Source organism: Poecilia formosa, unplaced genomic scaffold (assembly GCF_000485575.1).
Source record: "Poecilia formosa unplaced genomic scaffold, Poecilia_formosa-5.1.2 Scaffold6, whole genome shotgun sequence".
In the NCBI taxonomy this organism is placed as follows: Eukaryota; Metazoa; Chordata; class Actinopteri; order Cyprinodontiformes; family Poeciliidae; genus Poecilia; species Poecilia formosa.
Genome location: NW_006799945.1, coordinates 4,967,614 through 4,987,217, shown reverse-complemented (window position 1 = coordinate 4,987,217; position 19,604 = coordinate 4,967,614). Strand labels below are relative to the sequence as shown.

Genomic DNA, 19,604 nt, shown 5'->3' with positions numbered 1-19,604 from the left:
CTATGTTTATTTAACTTGTTAGCGCTGAGGTAATTTTTATCACTCAGCATGTTGTTGTTTTTTTTTTTTTATGTCAATACTGAAGGATGTAGTTGCTCTTTGGTTCTTTGCTTTTTCATCACATAACCAGCTCTGCTTTAGTAAATGCCACAGGTGTCCTGATTCCTTGCAGCAGATTTCCTGGATGCGGTTGTGTACGGCTGACAGTGCAGTGACGAAATTATGAGATATGCTTTTGAGATCGGTGAGGTAAAAATTCAAAGCACTGATTTTGATGGGGTTTTTTGTTTTGCTTTTTTCTTTTTGCACGAGGCATGACTTGGTGTTTTATATTCGAGTGAATTAGCATATTCCGTCATTTTTAATACTTGCTCTGCTCATCACGTCCAACGGTCTTACCCTACGGTGGCCGAGGAACTCAGTTTAAATATTTTTAGGGGTAAAGCGGTGGAGCGATTCCTTTTTCGATGTCTTGATGTAGTTTTCTTGATGAGTGCTAACTAGGTAGCTGGTGCTGTCGTGGGTTTCTGTTCTTTCTACAGCTGCTGTCCGTGTCAGGGATTTGCAGTGGCATTTTTCCACTGGCAGCAGAGGGCCAGTACATTAGCAAGCTGAGATGGTTGCAAGCTCTGCTCGGCAGTCGATTTGGTCTTGGCACGACCACAGAAATGCTTGCAATGAACTGCATGTTCCGCACTAATGCATGCGGCTTGTTTTCCCGAACTGTAGTTTGTCCGCTTGGAATATTACCCAAACAAAAAAAAAAAAAACATGCGACAGATGGGGAAAGCCGCGGCGTAATGAAGTTCCTACTCTGACATTCTTCAAGTTATTGTCAGGAAATAAACCTTAAAAGAATGAAGTTTGGGAAAAAAAGAAAAAAAAGATCAAGCTTTTTATACATCGGCTCTGATTGTGTGTAAAAACTCAGGTCACCTCACAGGATAAGTGCACGCATGCACCCACAATGCAATGCTCTAAAGCTGCTTCTTTGGCAATATCAGTGGCTTTAATATTCCAACTGGGCATGGGCGGCTAGGAGATTATCATGGTGTGAAATATAATGTTTTAAGAATATTTACACACACACAAAAAAAACACACCTGCTAAATTTAGAAGTGAAAAAGCATAGCAGCTCTTTCCTTACCAACTGAAAAGCAGTGTGCAGCAACAAGTGGGGGAGGGGTTTTAATTGATCACAATACGATTGGAAAAGCTGCACAAAACTTGAGCCTTGATCTCGATAGCTGGTCCATGCCTATTTGTTTGTTTTTTTTAAATGGGTTCAGTGCCTGAATCAGACAACACCAGTCCGACTTTTGTACAAGAAGTTTACACCATGGCTTCATAAAGAGGAGGAACTCAAAACACTTCAGTGTTGCTTGAGAAAAAAAAAAGTTCTCTTATTAGTTCCACACAAAACACATAAAGTCATTTTGTTTCTGCACATCAGAATGAAAATGTTTCCTCTCTTCATTGGCCTGCAGCAGCTTTTTTTTTTTTTTCTCTAGGTTGTAGTTGGTTAGGTTAGAGTGCTGCTGCGGCTAGAATGTAGCAGAGGAACACGGCAGAACATGTCGGAACAGAACGATGCACACCACGCACCGCGGGCTGAGACTATCAAAATGTTCCCGGTCCTTTTGTTGCGATAGTGCTGCGTCACCTAACAGGTGCTTGAACGTGAAGCCATTCTGACATGACCTTTGCAGAGGAGTGGTTGCAATGTGAGCATGCCTGCACACCCCTAAGCAGATTTCATAAACAGTGTTTTATTTTATTTTTTTCTTGACAGCATACCTTAAGCTGCCTTGTTGCATTTCTATAGAGCCGATGTCTTGATTAGAGCTGCACAGATAATATATATAACCTCTGTATGTGGAAACTGGTGTAATACTGCCTTATTAGAGTAGATGTAGTCGTCTTTTTTTTTTTCTTCTTTTTTTTAATAAATCGTAATATTTGTGCAAGCATGGTTGTATTAGAGAGCAAAGGAGCACTGTTGTGTCAGTAGAAAGTAGCATTTAATCTCGTTCTGGAAACGTTCGCAGGCTCTTTGCTTAGAGGATGTGGCGTACATTTAAAAGCCACCGAACTGAAGTGGTTTTGTTGCTGAGAAGTGGTTGTTGAATTTAAAAAAATACTGTGTGTAATTATAGCTGTGGCACTGATGAGATGTGTTCAGACCAGATTTGTTGTGCTCAGTTTTGTTTTTTGCTTCTCTGTGCTTTAGATTGAAGCACGAGGAAGCAAGATTGTTGCTGTTACTGTTTTATTTTTTTATTTTAATTTCATTTTATTTTTTGGAAATGACTCACCGTTGTTCACAGTGCCTTGCAAAAAATATTCACATCTGCTGAAGTTTTCCATCCTCTTTCATCCAACAACCATAAATCGTATTGTGGTGTTTTATATCACAGACCAATACGAAATTGTGCATAATCCGAAGGAAAAACATGTATGGGTGTCTAATATCTAGAGATTTTTTTTCACCGATTCTTTGCGGATTAAGTAGTGATTTTTATTCGTTTGTTGTTTTTTTTTTGCCCAGACTTTAACTGGACCATTCTGTCACATGAATATGCTGTGACCTAAACCATTCCACCGGAGCTCTCGCCAGATCTTTAGTGTCGTCTTGCTGGAAGGTGAATTTCCTCCTGTCCAAAGTTTTTTGTTTGTTTTGGGGTTGTTTTTTTTTACACTTTTTAACAGATTTTTCTCCAACTCTGAACTGCCTCACTGGCCCAAAGCATCCCCACACTATGACGCTGCCACCACCTTGTTTGGCAGTGGGAACGGCACGTTCAGATCGCTGCGTCGTTTGTTTTCCACCATTCTGGTCCCACCGGACCAGAACCTCTCCTTCCACATGACCGCTGCATCTCCTGCACGGCTGGCTCCTCATAGAACCAGGTTCTGAAGCCTTTGGTGAAATTATACTCAGGTTGACTCTGTTTACAAAAGGATGTGATTTCAGAAGGTCATTGGTTGTACCCTTGATTAGAGGTATCGGAGAAAATGCATATGGATACCTCACGTTTTTCAAATCTTTTGTTTGTAAGAAAAAAAAATATATAAAATAATTTGAAGTCCTCCTTTCACTTCACAGTTATGCACTACTTTGTGTTGGTCTGTCATAAAGCATAAGGTACCTTGAGGTTTGTGGTTGCTATGCGACAAAACATGGAAAGCTTCAAGAGCTATGGATACAAGGCATGTTGTACATGTACACATTTAATACCAGTTACAGCAGTGGAGGGCAGTGAGGTTAGGGGCTCTTTTGTAAATCCCTCCTTTATTTTTACACATTTCCCGAGACTAAGGGCTAAATATTAATCATAAATTGTCATCAGACGTATGCTCTACTGAGCGATTAATCGGTTTTGTTCTTTTATTTTTAATTTTTCTCAAACCACAGTTACAGTGATCCACTATCTGAACACAGAGATGTGTAAAGTGAACTTTGGTTGTTTTCCAATGTGGTGGAGCTCATATTTATATATTAACCTGTTGTATATGAACTTGAGTGTGTGTGTGTGTGTGTGTGTGTTCTTTATTTTAGGCTTTGTCCTTGCCTTCTTGTTTTGTCAACCTTAACAGAGGTGCGTGATGGTCTCTCCTCACATGTTATGTTCACACTGAAAACACACGTAACCGTCTGCATGCGTGGATGTGTGTGGAGCGTCACCGGTGGACTGTAACTCCACCCTCAGAAACTGCATTTGCTTGTTTGCCTCCGTTTGCGCCACCTTCCCGACGAAAAAAAAAAAAAAGGGGCACATCCACCCACGCAGATCTGCAAAAGGCCTTCGTCATTTCCACGCTTCGCAGGTCGTCCACGGGTCGTGCCCAAGAGGTCGCCCCGACCGTGGTCTGTTCAGTTTCACTCTCAGGGTTATTATCGTGGAAAAAGCAGAGCGACAACAGATTTCAGATCACCGTCTCTCAAAAAGCCAAAGGAAACGTTACATGATTGTCACGTGTTTTGATGTTCGCTCCCCCCGCCCCCTCCCGCCCTCCTGCATCACGCATCTCTGTGAACTTTACTCAACTAGGCTATGCAAAAAAAAAAACCATAAACCTACTGTTATATGCTGCAACCCCCTTTCTCCGTCAGATGTCCATGGGCACCAGTACGAGCAATATGACTGTCAGCACTCGTGGCACTGCGCTGTACTGTAATCGATCAGTCTATGTGTATGTATTTTAAAAATAATGTACTTGTAATGCTACTGCAATGTCACGGTAACTCTGTAAGCTTCTGTATGCCGAGGGGTTTTAGTTAAAAAGCGTATGTTTCGTACCCTTCTTTTATTTTTATTTTTTTGGCCGTTTGTTGTATCTGCTGCCCAATAACTTTCCACTCTTGACTCATGGATAAACTCTGGATAAACCACATGTCAAAGCTGCGCATGCTCAAAGAGAAATGTTGAAAATGTTCTTTTTGCTGCTGCCGTTCAGAGCAGCTTTCTTCTCGTTTTTCCGTCTTTATGAACTTACAGAGAATATTTAACCGTTGCCTTTAATCCTCTCAATACAGCACCATGATTTTTCTATAATATACACATGAAAGACCTCACCATGGAACACAGTTGGCTTACATTAAACCAGCAGATTTTAGGCTAAAGGGCCATTCAAAATGAGTCCTCAACATTTAGCCGAAAGAAATATTATCTAGGTTGTCAGTGGGATTTTTTCTACAAAAACCTACAAATTATGTTTTTTTTTCCTTCTTCTAAAACATAGGTAATACCAAACACAAGGAGGTGCTGTGGTTAGGATGGGGTTTTTTTTTCTGTTTTTGCCAAAAATGAGAAACATGTAAATCTGAAAGGGAAGCAGCCATCTACGGAAAATCCACTCTTTCTACATTGTTGTGCTGGTAACTTTTAAAGAAGCCAAATTGAGTAAAGTGGAATACAAGAAAAAAAAAAAAAAAGAGCAATGACTGAGATGAAATTGCTTTGGTTTTTGGTTACAAGTCTACTGTGTACTGTCTGGGTCATCGTTTGTATTTTATTTTTTTAATAAAACAAACATTGGCGCTCTGCTGATTGTCTGTTTTTCTTGATTTTAAATCCTCTAAATTTAACTACAAACTCTGGTTTTACTGTAATCTATGCACTGCAACTCAAAAATACCCCAAGCAGACCCAAACATCTGATTGGCTAACCTGCGTAGTATCTCAACCAATCACCTTGTTTACAGCAGTGTGGATAAACCCACCGACTTTATGGTCAGACTAATTGACAAAATGTGATGTCCTGCAACACAGAACCATGAAAAAAAAAGAAATATAAATAGTGATATATGGACACAAATTCTCAGATTTATAATTATATATTAAAAATTTCTGAAACAAATATGTGGCATGTTTATACTTTGATACTGTTTACTGACAATATGAAAAGAAATAACAGTTCCTTCCCTGATTTAATGTAATCAAAGGTACTTTTTTTAATTTTGTGAAATAGTGCTTGTGCTATTAACAAAATATACTTATTTTAAAGATACTAAAACAATAAAGTGGACATTTGCAAATATATTTTTGTCCTACAAAATGCCAAAGTGAAATACTTGGGACTAAAAAAGCAGAATTGATTTGTTATATTGAACTGTAGATAAGACACATTTTATTTAAAGAAAAAAAAACACAGAATGCAAATGAGTGTCATGGGAAATAATATGCTAGTCATCTTACAAAAAAGAATCAAACAAATATGAAGCATAAAGATGATGTGCATCAACACCAGCCTGTTGCGTCAGACCTGTATGTGCTGACAGCAAAGATATGCAACACAGACAAGAGACATGTTTGTACTCATAACAAAAGAAACGACAAACAAAAGGTCATTTTAGTGTAAGGAAAAAGAAAGACCGTCTGTAGCAGCTATGTTGCTTACATTCTTAACAAATCTCAAGCCTCTCACAGGAAAAAAAATATCTTTAATAAATATATTTAAAGTTAAATTCTCCCACATTATCTCGTAAATGCCTAAAAACCCAGACTAGCCGTGTTCAAACTCTGCACTGGTGGAAGCCAGTAGAGATAAAATATCTTCATATCTTTTATCACATCCAACAATAAATTATTTGCCTTCAACACATATGAACATTTTCAAATCAGTTTTACTCAAAACGTAAACAGCAGTCTGGACGACATACAAGCTGAAAAACTGACATTTTCTGGCTCTAAAAAGCACTGAGAGGAGATTGTGTTGCTTCGAGAATGCAAAGCAGCACGGTCTCCTAAACAAGCAGAATATAATCATTTAACAAAATCTTGATATCACCTTTCAAAATAAAATAAAACAAAAACTTCCTTTTTTTTTTGAAATGCACAGTTTTTGCATTTTAAGAAAAATGCATGCAAACCTTAGATTTGGTACTTCAGCATGTTTTTAAGTTAAGATTCTCTTTAAATGTGAATGCATATGGGTTGGCCTCATGCACCATTTCATGAAAAGATTGTGAATTTGGAGGGTGATGAATTTAAGCATAAATGGATGCCATGAAAAATATTGTAAACAGGTTAGAATTCTGCATCAAGATATTTGCTAAATCAGCATTGAATTAAAAACAGTCAGGGGTTCTAATAGGAAGGAGCTTCAACAGACACAGGAAGAAAACTGTCACATATTTAAACCTAAGTTTAGTTTTCTGAGACGGAGAAAATTAAACTTAGCGTAGTCAGCCTGTTTCAGGTACATAAGGATCCATTCTGGTGGTGCCAAAAATGTCTGTGGAGCATATGATAATCATGTGAAAGGAAAGAGAAAATGCTGCTGCTCCTTTAACACAATATTTTTTTCGCCACTCCGTTTTCTCAGGGCATTGATTGGTTAAGAGAAGGCGCTTTATATGTACTGGATCGCTAAAGGAAACTTAGCGATCCAGTACATGGATCGCTAAGTGCCCATGGAACAGCTTAAGCTTTTAGCACACGTTACCATGCGATAGTACAAGGTAAGAAGGAAGGCAGTTTTGTTAAAAATCCTGACCAGAACCAAAGTTACATCAATAAACAAGTAGAAAACGCTGAAATTGGGTCCAGAATCCCTTCCTAAGCTAAGATCAAGAAACAGAGTATCCATTAATGCAACATGAAAAATGTGTTACTTAAAATTTGAGATTTTTATACAATGTTACCTTCCAGACAAAATTCAGGGAAGGCACTACTAAATTTATCCAGATAATGATAAAAAAACAAAACTGTTACACTAGTTTGCAAACCATCTCAGTTTGTCATAAAAAGAACCTATTTGGCCGTCATGCGTTTTTCCTCCCACACAAAATGCACCGATAGCATACAAGTCCATCTCATTTTTCTTAAACTGAAAATATGGTAACTTAAAAGTTCCCTCATAATGTTATTCTTTATCAAACCAAACTTTCAACATCAATTCAACCTCTTGTGCCTCATAACAGCTGGAAGAACCCGAACTAGATTCAATTTAAATTATATTAGATGAATTAAACAAGTTCAAAATAACTACACTAATGTAAAGTATAAATGGACGGATCTTACATAGTATTTCTCTTAAACTTTTTTGTCTTTTTCATAAAGTGCAGCAAGAAGCTTTGGAGTAAATTAAATAATAAATCAACTGCATAAATAATTAAAGTTGAACATCTTTCTCAAGCTCATAATCAAATGTAGTGCTAAAAAGGTCAACAGAATGACCAAATTTTAAAATGTTTCATTTATTTACCTTTCGGGTTGGGGAAAGAATACGGCTGCATGATGTAAGGAAAACGTGAAATTCGATGGCAGTGGTGAATGACGCAATAAAGATATGAATAAGACATACAAAAATAAAATTACAGTAATAAACGTATACCACAGATAAAGAGCAAACCCTTCCAGCTTCTGGACAAAATGTATTCATTATTTCCATCTCAAAAACAACGTTTCATTGAAAAAGCTGCTTCTGACTTTGCCGTCTTCTGAAACTTTTCATGCTAAATAAAACAACTTGTGTTACAAAACGTATAGAGGCTTCATGTATCGTACTTCAGTTACTACCTAGCATTTATTGCAGTCCAGGCAGTTCTCTCTAGTCCAGACAGAGATGTTGGGATAACAATAGATTTGCAGTGTATTGTGCAGCCCAGGGAAGACCGACATGCATTTTAAAATTCACACTTTTAACATAGTTGAAATATTGAGAAGTTAATTTAGGCAGTCATCTGGACAACATTATTACATCTAAGGAACTTATGAGTATGTGTAGTGAACATAGCTACTTAGAAGAACTACCAGAGGTGAAAAATGTAAATCCCTCCAGCTGGTTCAGAACCACTGCTGGAAAAATGGCTTCGGTTGCAGGGAAAACCTGTCCTCCTCCTCCTCCTCCTCCTCCTTCTGTCAAACTGGGTAAAAAAACCTGCGCTGCTCCGCCGCTCAGTGGCAGCGTCTTACTTCCCATCTGATCTCAGCTGGGTCGGTTGCCCACAGTAGTCATCATAATCCCTGAGCCCTTTGCGGCGTTCCTCAGTAGAAACGCTTACGCCGGCTCTCGTTCCAGTGGCTGTAGACCACCATGCCGATGACGATGAGGAAGATGCATCCCAGCATGGAGAAGAGCACAGTGAAGAAAATGGCTAATCCACTCATCCCTTCTTCATTCTGACTCACTGCAGAGAAGAGAAAAAAACAACAAAAGTCAATATGACAGAGAGAGAGAGGATTTTAAATTATCTAAATGTGATGGAACAAATGTTTTATTTGGGTTTTTTTGTCCGCATGTCTCACATCTGAGGAGCTCCATGTTGTCCACGCTGGGGATAGTTACTACATCCTGCTCCTCCTCCTCTTCCTCCTTTTTACTCCGCAGCACCGTCAGTTGGTAAAGTTTGAGGGAAATGATGTCATGGTTATCTATCAAGTTTTAGAAAAACAAAACATAAATAGTCTGTTTTAGATTTTGAGTCTTCCAAAAATTATTTAACGAGAAAAGATGAGCCAAAACCTTCCTTCTGTTTTGGTCTGTGTGTGTATTTTTACAGATTAACTGGATGAATCTCTGTTTAAATGAAGCAGAACAATTTGCAGTGGCTGATAACATTTTCAGTGCTGTTCAATGATTTACCCGACAGATCTCCGGTGATCGCTGAAGCTCCAAAATAATATCCCAGAGGCAGCCTCACTCCAGGTATGTCCAGACAGTCCCTCCACTCATGCTGACCATCGATGTCTATCATCACCTGCCCCACAGATTGCAGCCAAACAAAAACATTTTAAATTTCTGGCGTAGGCGTTCTTTAGCCGTGTCTCCTTGTCGGCGGTTTCTCACCGTGAGCCTGCGGCGGATATATCGAATGAAGAGGAACGTGTCGTGCTTTTGGTTGCGCACCATGGCGTTGCAGCCACAGAGTTCGGTGGGGCGACCGTCCCGCTCGTGGTCGTAACTAATCGTGCCGTTCCCCACCATGGCAATAACGAACGGGAAGATCCTCTTGTGGTCGAAGAGGGGGAGGAGAGAGACGACAAAGGTACTTCAGGAGAATCTGATTTAAACTCATCTCTCATCAAAAGATGTCGATGCTGATCGCTTTGAGGACGTACACGACTCAAAAAGTTGGTCGCTCTTAGGAAGCTATTTAACTGATGAAACGGCTTTTTCAATAATTTTGATGAATGGAAGGTTGGCCTGTAATTCTGCAGTAGTGATTTGTCCATATTGTTCTTTTTTTAATCAATGGTTTGATAACTGCTGTTTTAAAACCTGGGAGAAAAAAAAAAAACCCGACGAATGGGATGAGTTTACTATTTGAATCAGATCAGATGATTCAGCCAGAACTTTGAAAAGTTGTGGGTAGGATATAAAGCATGCTCCACTTTCAGTACACATTTTTTTCATTTTCCACATGAAATTCAAATATTCATTTTTATTTTTGTGAGTAGTGTTTTTTGTTTTTTTTTTAATGGGGTCATGCAAGTTGACTCCAGTCATGCACTCACATTTTGACAAACAATGATTTCTGGTCACAATACCATCATGATAGCAAAAACAAAATAAAATGCTGAGATGCATCATAAGATATGAGCAAAAACATAAAAAAGTGCAACAATCAGCTATTTTTTTAAGGTTTTATATGAATGAAAGTAGCACAAAGACAAAAAAAAAGTTAAACACAAAAATGTTAATTATTATTATTATTAATTTATTTATTTTTGTGTTAATGCTGACAAAATGTTTAAAGATTAGGAAACACCTAAATACTTAGTACTAAATACTTCATTTGACAAAATGCTTAACATGGCATATAACCATAATATGAAGATGAATTAACAACAAGGTCAGAAATATGGAAAATAATGCCACAAAAGTTTCTAAAGTCATCATTAGCAGTGATGTTGCTTGTATCTGTATGAAAAACAGACACCATTTCACAGTGGAAATCACAATAGGAGCTCTGAAACATTTCACAGAATCAATGTTTGGGAAAGCAATCCCTATATAGATAAGTCAGGATATTAATAATAGTGATAATAATAAAATAAAAAAATGTACCCAGGATGTAGTCTTTTCTTATCTCATTTCCTTTTCAGAATGAAAAAATATCTAAAACTGAATCTGTGATGGTCTTGTTTTTCTTGCTACTAAATAAGTATGTGCTGCCATCTAGATGCTCATTTCAGTAAAGACCTTTTTAAAATGGCATAAACCCAATGCACATCTCACATGTTAAAACATAAATGTGCAGGGCTGAGAAAAAGTATTTACACCCCGCTTACAAATTGTTTATTGTATGAAAATAAACTTTCATACAACTTTTTTTTTTAGGTTTTATGTGATAATCCAAGATAAAGTGGTGTGTCTTTGTGAAATGAAAGGAAAAGTAAAGTTGTTGTTTTTTTTACATATTAAAAGCTCAAGAGAGGAAAATCTGTCAAGCACTCTACTCTGCTGACCTTTTCTGAAAGCTGAATGAAAGTTGGAGAGGACAAACATGTCAAAGATGCTCTGGCTAGATGAGACCAAACTGTTCCTTTTGTAACATCACACTGGAAAAATAATAAATCATTAAAAAAAAGCTGCTAGAGGTTGCAAAATACTTGAGACTGGGATGAAGATTCACCTCCCAGCAAAACAACAACCTTAAACATACAAACACAACTACTATGAAATAGTTTTGATTGAAGCAAATTTATAAAGGCCCAGACTTGATTTCTCAAAGTTGCTCTCCATTAAAGATGACTGGACTTTATCTCTTTTTGATGTTTTTAATGTTTCTATCTTTTCTTTTTATTACTTTCTTTTTATTTCTCTTGATGCAGCAAAGTTGCTCTAAAAGTTGCATTGAAAGTCCATTAAAAATGCCAACTTTGCATTAAATTATCATAATTTACTAAATCATGCAAAGTCAGCACTTTTAATGGACTTTTAAAGCAACTTTGCAAAGTGTCATTATTTACCGAATGACACTTTATGACAACTGTCATAAGCATTCATAAAGACTTCTTATTGTTCATGACAGATGTTATGTCATGTTTATGACAGTGTCATGTCAGTCTTATGCACACCCCTTCAAATAAAGTGTTACCTTTGTTTCTTATTTAATTTTGGATATAAAACAATTTAAATGTCTTGTGAAATGTTAGAGTGAGTAAAACAGTGAGTGAACTACACAGCAAACCATGCAGGAACAAAAAATATTACAAACCAATATGTTTTGGGAGCGACATGCAACTCTAGGATGGATTTCCATTGCATTGTTCTAAACACAGAACCTGGTTACCTGTGTGCGCGGGGTGTACCTCTTCTTCTGCGCCTGTGTCCAAATGATTGCACAAAGAACACAAGCACAGCCCCTTTACACGAATCTGCAACAACACCTTGCCAGGGTGAGGCGCTAGTTCACTGACCCGACTTTAGGCAGGACTGCTGAAGCATACCTCTATGTACTTCTCCTCGTTGGGATAGGTGTCCACAAACACACCCAGGCCAGTGAAGTTATCCATGTTTCCAAATACAGGACCTGGAGGCACATCAAAGTAAAGTGTTATAGAAATAGTGTGAGTTAAAGCTACATTGCATTATGTCTGATCATAATCACCTTTCTGCATGCGCTCCTTGGTATACCAAATGGCCAGACCGTCACCATTGAGGTTCTTCTTTCCTTGCCCATGAACCTTAAAGTGCACCTGCATCTCCCAGTCCTTTAAGTGGCATGGCTAAAAGACGGAGCAAAAGGTAAAGTGACATCAAACAGAAGAATATTAAAAGAAACCTTTAGTTTTGCTTTAATTTCTAAAGCAAATGTTGCTCTACATAGGAGAAATTTGTTATGCTAACATTAGAGCTAAGAGAGAGAGACTGACTGGTCTACTAGCATCAATCACGTAAAACAGTAAATCAATTATTAGAAATAGATTGTGCTACTCACAATGCGGCTCCATACTGCCCCCTGTCTGCTCTGCATGTCCGGTGTGAGTCGCACCTGGTCAGTGGTTACCATGGCATCCCCCATCAGCTCCCAGTGGGAGGAGCCTAAAGATCCCACACCTGCGACCGCAAACGATACAATCATTACTAAAGAGCTGACTACACCAAAGCAGGTCTCCTTAGTCAGCCAAAAAAAAAAAAAAAAAAAGAAAGAGCTGGCACAATAACGACAGAGACAAAACAGATTAAGAGAGAATAATAATAGTATGGTAACGCAGCAGTAAAGTATAACAGCTAAATCTAAGATGGGAAGTTGTATTCTGTCCGAAAAAGACTTCCGTACAAGTTAAGCTGCGAGCGATACATTTTAACAAAGGTGTCGTTTATTTACTGAAAGCATCCTTCTGGAAACATCTGTCCTCCAGACTGTCCCCCACCCCTGCATCGCTTTTCCTGGACGGATGGCATACCTTGGTAAGGCTTGGAGAGGGAAAACTCCCGCTTCAGGAACTCTTCCATTTCATGGTCATCGTCGGAAAAACACAGACTTACAAATAAAAGAAGGAAAGTAAAAATTAAATGCAGTTTGTACGGCATTATGTTCCATCTGGACATAACGTTCAGCTGTGATTTGGAGCGGCTGAGCTTGCTACTGTTAACGGCAGCCATGGTGGGTCAAAACTCACGTAACTCGAAGAACGCAAGCTTCGTCACTATTGGGCCACCGTGTTGTTGTTTGGCCCATTTTAATTGGTTAATATGATTGTCAGTCATAATACGTGATTATAATTGGTCGCATTATTTTACAAACAGAAATGAATAATTACAGTCTCCATCTACGAATCCTTGGAAACAAACAACTGTTTAAAAGTTTGCAATGGTAAATTTTCTGAATTGTGTACTTTCAGGCAATATAAAAATATCCATATTTTAAAGAAATATCTTTATGAAATTGATATTTAATTGTTGACAGGTATTCAAAAATAATAGATCAAACGGTATTAGAGAAACTAGCTTTATTTTACATTAAGCAATCCATTCTTTTAAACATTGGGAGTGTGAACTGCCCTTTATTTAGATTGCGGAAAATTCTAACTTTTCACTGCACTGGTAAAAGAAACATAAATTATCAAATAAATTTGTCAGTAAACACATCAATAAAACATTTAAGTAGTGCTTGTCAAATAAAATGCATGATGTTTAATAGACGAATTAACTAGATTAAGAGTATCAACAATCTGTTACTACAGTTACAATGACGTTATTGACATCTTGGTTTTTCAGAAGGGCAGAATCATTATAGGTAAAAAATAAATGGCGGTTGTCAAGATGTTTGTTTCACATTAAACAAACAGCAGATCAAGTTCCATGACAACCTATCACAGCAACCTGAGTTTAGCACATAACTATCCACTGACAATATAAATTTGCACTGATACAATATAAGTTTCTAGGTATCACATATTACATGAGACCAACCCTGTCATAGAATTTATTGCCTTTATTTTCTGTATATGTATTTTACAACTCTGTTGACCTCTTTTCATGTCACATATAGGTTTGAATGGGATGTCCAGCATGTTGTGTTCAAAGCACCTGCATGGTGCAGGGACTTCCTTGGTGAATCACAATCGGTGCACACCACCAGTGTTTCACTCTTTGCAGTATGCTTACAACTTTGGTTATTTTGTACCCATTTTTTTTCCATTGACCAGGAATTTTTAGTTCATCCACAACTTGATAAATTTATGTATTATATATGCAAGAAAATATAACTTCAATAAAGATAACAACAGACGGTCCCTTAGAGTTATTTTGGTTTGAGCAGGGGTCGTAATGTGTTATATTTCTAAGAGTCGGCAGGCCCAAATGGGGATCAGAAACAAAATAAGTGGAAATAGAGGTGTAAAGTTCTCAGACAGTATTTAATTACTTGTCATATTTGAAAAATTTTATGACTTTCAATTTAACCATTATTGACAAAAAATACTGAACTAAAATGAAAATAAATGGTTGAAATTGTACATGCATACAAAATAGCTTGTTCATGTAGTGGAACTATGAAAGGAGGAAATAACAATGTACATGAGCAAATGAATTATATTTGTTTTTAGTTATGACATTTATTAATAATTCCTTATTGATTCACTGATTTTATTAAATCGTGGCACTTTTGATGCTCCATATATTGGATTTTTGTTCTGTAACCTATTGTACTGCCAGTCGGATGCTGTGGGAAAGACCGCGCCCCCTTCACGACCCTGCTAGTTCGTCGGATCCCGTCACGCGTCGTGCATTTGTGGACATCATACGGGGATGGAGTAGAGGGAAGTATGGGTCCAAGCGAAGAAAAAACGGTTGACATTTATCGTGACACATGGGTCCGCTTTTTAGGTATGTATTTGAAGTGACTTGCTGTCTGTGTAAGAAAACAGAGCACATAAGGACACCGGAACTGTCGGAACACCGTAGCTTTTAGCAGAGTTAGCATAGTTGGCTACCCGCTCTTTTAAAGCTATATTTGTAGCAAACCTGACGTCTGAAGGATAGTTTGTTACCAGAGGACACAAAGTGTGTCTTACATTGTTCAGAAAATTGTCTCTGATGTTATAAAACGAAACGAATGGCTGAATATTTAGGCTCGAATAGTCTTTTTAGCTCTGTATTAAGGCGTTCTGCACAGTCGTTCAGCAAGTTTAGGCAGTGACTCATAACTACAAAGAAGGAACATTATACTTCCTCTGAGTCGAATTGAGACTCCCGTCTGATTGTTCTGCAGATAGAATTCAGCATCAGTACAGTGACTTTTGTCTCTGTTAGTACTGTAAACATTTAAAGTAAAGGGCATGAGCAGTATCCGGTCTGAAGGGCATTTTATGCATCTACTGCAGCAGTTCCTCCCTCTTACTGGGGGGCAGTATCAATGTACTGACATGGAAATCTGTTCATCCCCCTTATAAAATCATAATCTGCTAGCTTTCAGTTCTAATCCTGTCTGTTAAGGAATTATCTCCATGTCTATATTTAGGATTGTGCACACAGAAATCTGGAAATATTTGCACATTTTTTGGAACATTGTTGTGTTATACAAATCAAGACTTGTAGTTGTTTGTATGACTTTCAGTTTTTTGGTTTGTTTGCGTAAAAATAAGGGAAAAATCATTAACCAAATGTGATTTGAATTATAACTATGTACTTGCATGTCTCTTAACTTACGTTTGTACATCTTTGACCTGTATATCAAATACAAATATTGCTGACATGTTTATGTATCACAAATAGACTGTGGGTGTTCAGTTGTTCTGTGAGTATGTAATACTAACATCTCTAGGCATTTCCATTTCCTGGTTTAAAAAAAAAAAACTCATAGAAAACTCAGTTATGTCATCAAGTGTTGGGTTTCCAGATCTAAAAACAGACGCTTGGGTTGCAGAAACAAGACTATTCTTACATCTGGAGAACACAACAAGGTTAAACTCCTAACTGCATCTATTTTTGTATTCCCCCAGGCTATGCCAATGAAGTCGGGGAGGCCTTCCGTGCGCTGGTGCCAGTGAGCTTTGTTTGGGGCAGCTATGCTGTGGCCACTGCTTATGTTACCGCAGATGCAGTGGACAAAGGCAAAAAAGCAGCTGTGGTAAGACATTACCCTTTATTTATTGTATTTTCATTAAGAAAATTTGGTAATAGCTAGACCTGTCACAATAACAAAACATGCTGGACGATAAATTGTCCCAGAAATCATTGAGAAAAATTATAATATTGACATTTTGAGACATTTAGAACACTCCACACTTTAATGGAGTAATATTTTAAATATCAAAAATAAAACGCAACCAAAAACAATACATAAAAGGAAATTCAAACCACACACAACCAAAATGGATTTGAAGTCCCTGTAAACAAAATTGTCCTTCAAAAATGTTAATAATCAGCACTGATTAACTGCTTATTGCTACAGGCTTAGTAATGACATTTAAATTATTAATTTGTAGGTAAGAAAATCAGCTTCTATTTCCACAGTTTACAAATCTGGTCAGAGGAAAATAACTATTGCTTTCCATGCCTTTAAATTAGACACATGAACTACAGCCTCAATAATAATAATAATAATAATACAATCATCACTTAAAATATATTGTGGAACGTGCAATTTCAGTTTTATTACACATAAAAAAAACAGGTAAATGTGATTTTCTGTTTATGTAAGTTTAAAGCAGGAAACAAGGATACAATGCACCACCAGATAATAAAAAAAAACAAAAAACACTCCAGTTATTTTGTCCACCCACTGAGTCTCTATGCTTCCTCCTCTGCTCCTCCATCTGTCCCTCCAGGCCCACGGAGACAATCCAGGGAAGACGACACGAGTGGCAGTAGCGGTCGTGGACACGTTTGTGTGGCAGGCCCTGGCCTCTGTGATCATCCCGGGCTTCACCATTAACCGGGTGTGCGCTGCGTCCCTGTATCTGCTGGGCAAGTCCACCAAGTGGCCTCTGCCTGTTCGCAAGTGGACCACCACAGCTATTGGGCTCTCCACCATCCCCTTCATCATCACTCCAATAGACAGGTTGGCAGACGACGTGTGTTTGTCCCGGTCGTATCTGGATCATGTGTAAATTGCAGTAAGACTTCACAGTTGAGGTTTTGACTTGTGATTAGTCATTTTAGCTGTTCTTGCTGCTACCTTGACAAATTAACCTTGACACATATTTTATTTTTAGCACACTGGCAAACCCCAGCAAGATGACGGCTACAGTGTAAAGCTGGGTTTACCGGGTAGCAACTCTTCACTGTCCTCCATGATTATATGCAGCCTTTTTGAGATGAATAACAAGAACCCTTGAAGTCAACTTTCAATGCAACAGAATCATCTCACAGCAAACATTTTTGAAAAATCAAACTTTAAGTCAGTGTAGGATTTATTTCTTCAGGGAGGATATAAAAAAAAATCTGAATCAAGAATATGCTGTTTTTACTAGCAGCAACATTATTGGTACTTTTAGAAAATCCTAAATGTAAACATCACATGTAGTGGAGAAAAGTTAGGTGATATCCAAATGAGACTTTCCCCAACATATGGAACAAAGTGATACATTTAAAAAAATATATATTTTTTGTTATTTTTTTAAATGAATATTTAATTAATACATCTACTTTAATTATGCATATTTTATATAATTAATATTTTTGGTGTACTGTAATCAAATTTTTAAATCTGAAAACAGTCAAAAAATTTTAATTCCTTAACCTTTGAGCCACTTTGAGTCTCAGTTTACCATCTCAGTTTGTGTCGTAAGTTTAAGTTCAACATGATGCATTATTTATCACATGTTCTGCTCTGTGCACACTGTAGGTCAGTGGATTTCCTGCTGGACTCGAGCCTTAGGAAGGTCTACAACGATGGAAAGAAGCACGAATAAAGAGGATCATGCAGACTGGAAGCACACCAGTCTGCAAACTTGCACCAATTATGCAGACACTCTGGAAAGCAACCATGTCATGGTGGAAGATTTCAAACTCGCTTAGTGATATAACTGTATTACCATAATTTTTATGACGGAGCTGGATATTTATGTACAAGGTCAGGTGATTTAAAGGGAAATCCTGCTCCAGAGTAGGCTCAGTTTTAACCTCAGGGCAGTGTGGGTTGTATTACCAAAAATAAATCTTAATGAGAATGTAGTAATATAGAAATGATACTACATCTTCACTTTACCTGCTTGTTTAGCTTAGGTATAATAACAAATTTCTATAAGACAAGGAAAACTTCAAACGTTGCCATCTTTCAAAAGAGAACTGATTTTTTTTACTGTAGCTTGTGAAGCAGCACTTAATAACTAAACATCAAGGTGCATTTGTATCAGTGAACTCTTGGTGTGTTATAATTAGCCATATTCAAAGGCACTGTAGTACAATGGTAGGTCAATGAGCCAGGTCACTGTCAAAGTTTTTCCTTTGCTTCTTTTTGAAGATAAAGGTTTCTGTTACTGAAAAAAAAAACTGCAGCACTTAAGAGATGTTACTTGGTTCACTTTTTCAATCTTTTTTTTTCTTTTAAGGTTAATGAGCTTTCACTGATAGCCTTCTTTACACAGTAGTTCCAGCTTCTTTGATTCTATGCACTATAAAATCAGTTTACGTTTAGAAATGGCAATTTTAGATCATGTAATACCGTATACAGTACTGAGTTTTATATCTACTGTAGGTATACTCTGCCTGAGCCAATGAAAAAGCAAAACTGTGCAATTTGACTTTACCTCCAAAGGCTGGGCATTGAAATCACATTTAGTTTTTCAGTTCACAGATTAGGTACATCACACATTAGGTAATAGTGATCTCTGAATAGATATTAGGAATGAATAACACATTTTAAGATACCGTTTGTCAAAATTGTGAAACTTTAAGTCAGATGCTGCAATTCATAATGAGCTATGCAAGGGAAACATTGTGTGTACAGATGAGTTTAAAATTGCAAGAATTGTTTCCTGCATTTAAAAAATATCCTCAATTTACAAATATTTAGAAATTAAGAAGGAAAATCTGATAACAAGAACTGCAGGCATCTGAGAACGCTACTCCAGGCCATCTGTTTAAAGGGGCAGTATTATGTAAAATTGACTTTTTTGAGCTTTATATTGTGTTCTAATGTTATTCCCTCATCAAAATCATACCTGGAGTGTTGCTTTGATTCTTTCATTTACGTTTGAGCCATCCTCGAATCTCCAACAGCAGCCAATCAGGTGTGCAAAACGCTTGGTCTCACTGATCAATATCTTTTCCACGCAGCTCCTCCTTGCTGCTGCGGTTTCCACCTCAGAGCACTCGTCCCCTCTCATTCCCCCACTCAGTCCCTCCAGACTAGTCAGCAGCAATTGGCAAACACCTAGTGGAAATGCACATCTGCTGAGGTCATCATAGGAGCTACTTCTCAGTGCACCGTTCCTAAGATCAACATTAAAGGCTTAACGGAAAAACGTTGTGGTGACTTCCTGAAGGCAGAGGATCAGAAAGAGCAGGAGTTTCTTAAAGACACAGAGGCCCAATTTCAAGGTGTTAAATTGCAAAGTCAAATTTCTTTTGAGTCATGTTTGATATATATAGCATTTTTATAACTAAAGGTAACATATTTACTATACTTAATTGTGCTATAAAATGACACTATACCCACAATGTACATTGTACTGCCCCTTTAATATGTTGCCTCTTGTTTTT

The 19,604-nt window shown here is 37.6% G+C and overlaps 2 protein-coding genes across 3 annotated transcripts; one reads left to right on the top strand and one right to left on the bottom strand.

Annotated features, from left to right (window-relative positions):
• Positions 1 to 6,320: 6,320 nt before the first annotated feature.
• On the bottom strand, positions 6,321 to 13,079 carry lman2la (lectin, mannose-binding 2-like a). Of its 2 annotated transcripts, XM_007568933.2 has the most exons (9): positions 12,860 to 13,079; positions 12,391 to 12,509; positions 12,061 to 12,178; positions 11,900 to 11,982; positions 11,743 to 11,775; positions 9,294 to 9,455; positions 9,090 to 9,204; positions 8,753 to 8,878; positions 6,321 to 8,634 (listed from the first exon to the last, which is right to left on the bottom strand). In XM_007568933.2, the coding sequence occupies exons 1-9, from the start codon at positions 13,056 to 13,058 to the stop codon at positions 8,492 to 8,494; spliced, it is 1,098 nt and encodes a 365-aa protein (XP_007568995.1). In that variant the 5' UTR covers positions 13,059 to 13,079; the 3' UTR covers positions 6,321 to 8,491. The 2 variants fall into 2 exon arrangements, with proteins under 2 accessions (XP_007568995.1, XP_007568989.1); XM_007568927.2 differs by lacking the exon at positions 11,743 to 11,775.
• On the top strand, positions 12,592 to 19,236 carry mtfp1 (mitochondrial fission process 1). Its single transcript, XM_007568942.2, has 5 exons — positions 12,592 to 12,863; positions 14,613 to 14,783; positions 15,899 to 16,026; positions 16,727 to 16,959; positions 17,746 to 19,236. Exons 1-5 carry the CDS (start codon positions 12,851 to 12,853, stop codon positions 17,810 to 17,812), a joined length of 612 nt encoding a protein of 203 aa, XP_007569004.1. The 5' UTR covers positions 12,592 to 12,850; the 3' UTR covers positions 17,813 to 19,236.
• Positions 19,237 to 19,604: the final 368 nt, after the last annotated feature.

Coding starts and splice junctions, on each gene's coding strand:
- mtfp1 (XM_007568942.2), top strand. Junction 14,784..15,898: donor CACATGGGTCCGCTTTTTAG/GTATGTATTTGA, acceptor GTATTCCCCCAG/GCTATGCCAATGAAGTCGGG. Junction 16,960..17,745: donor ATCATCACTCCAATAGACAG/GTTGGCAGACGA, acceptor TGCACACTGTAG/GTCAGTGGATTTCCTGCTGG.
- lman2la (XM_007568933.2), bottom strand. CDS start 13,058: ATGGCTGCCGTTAACAGTAGCAAGCTCAGCCGCTCCAAATCACAGCTG. Junction 12,179..12,390: donor GGGCAGTATGGAGCCGCATT/GTGAGTAGCACA, acceptor TCCGTCTTTTAG/CCATGCCACTTAAAGGACTG. Junction 11,983..12,060: donor CAAGGAGCGCATGCAGAAAG/GTGATTATGATC, acceptor ATGTGCCTCCAG/GTCCTGTATTTGGAAACATG.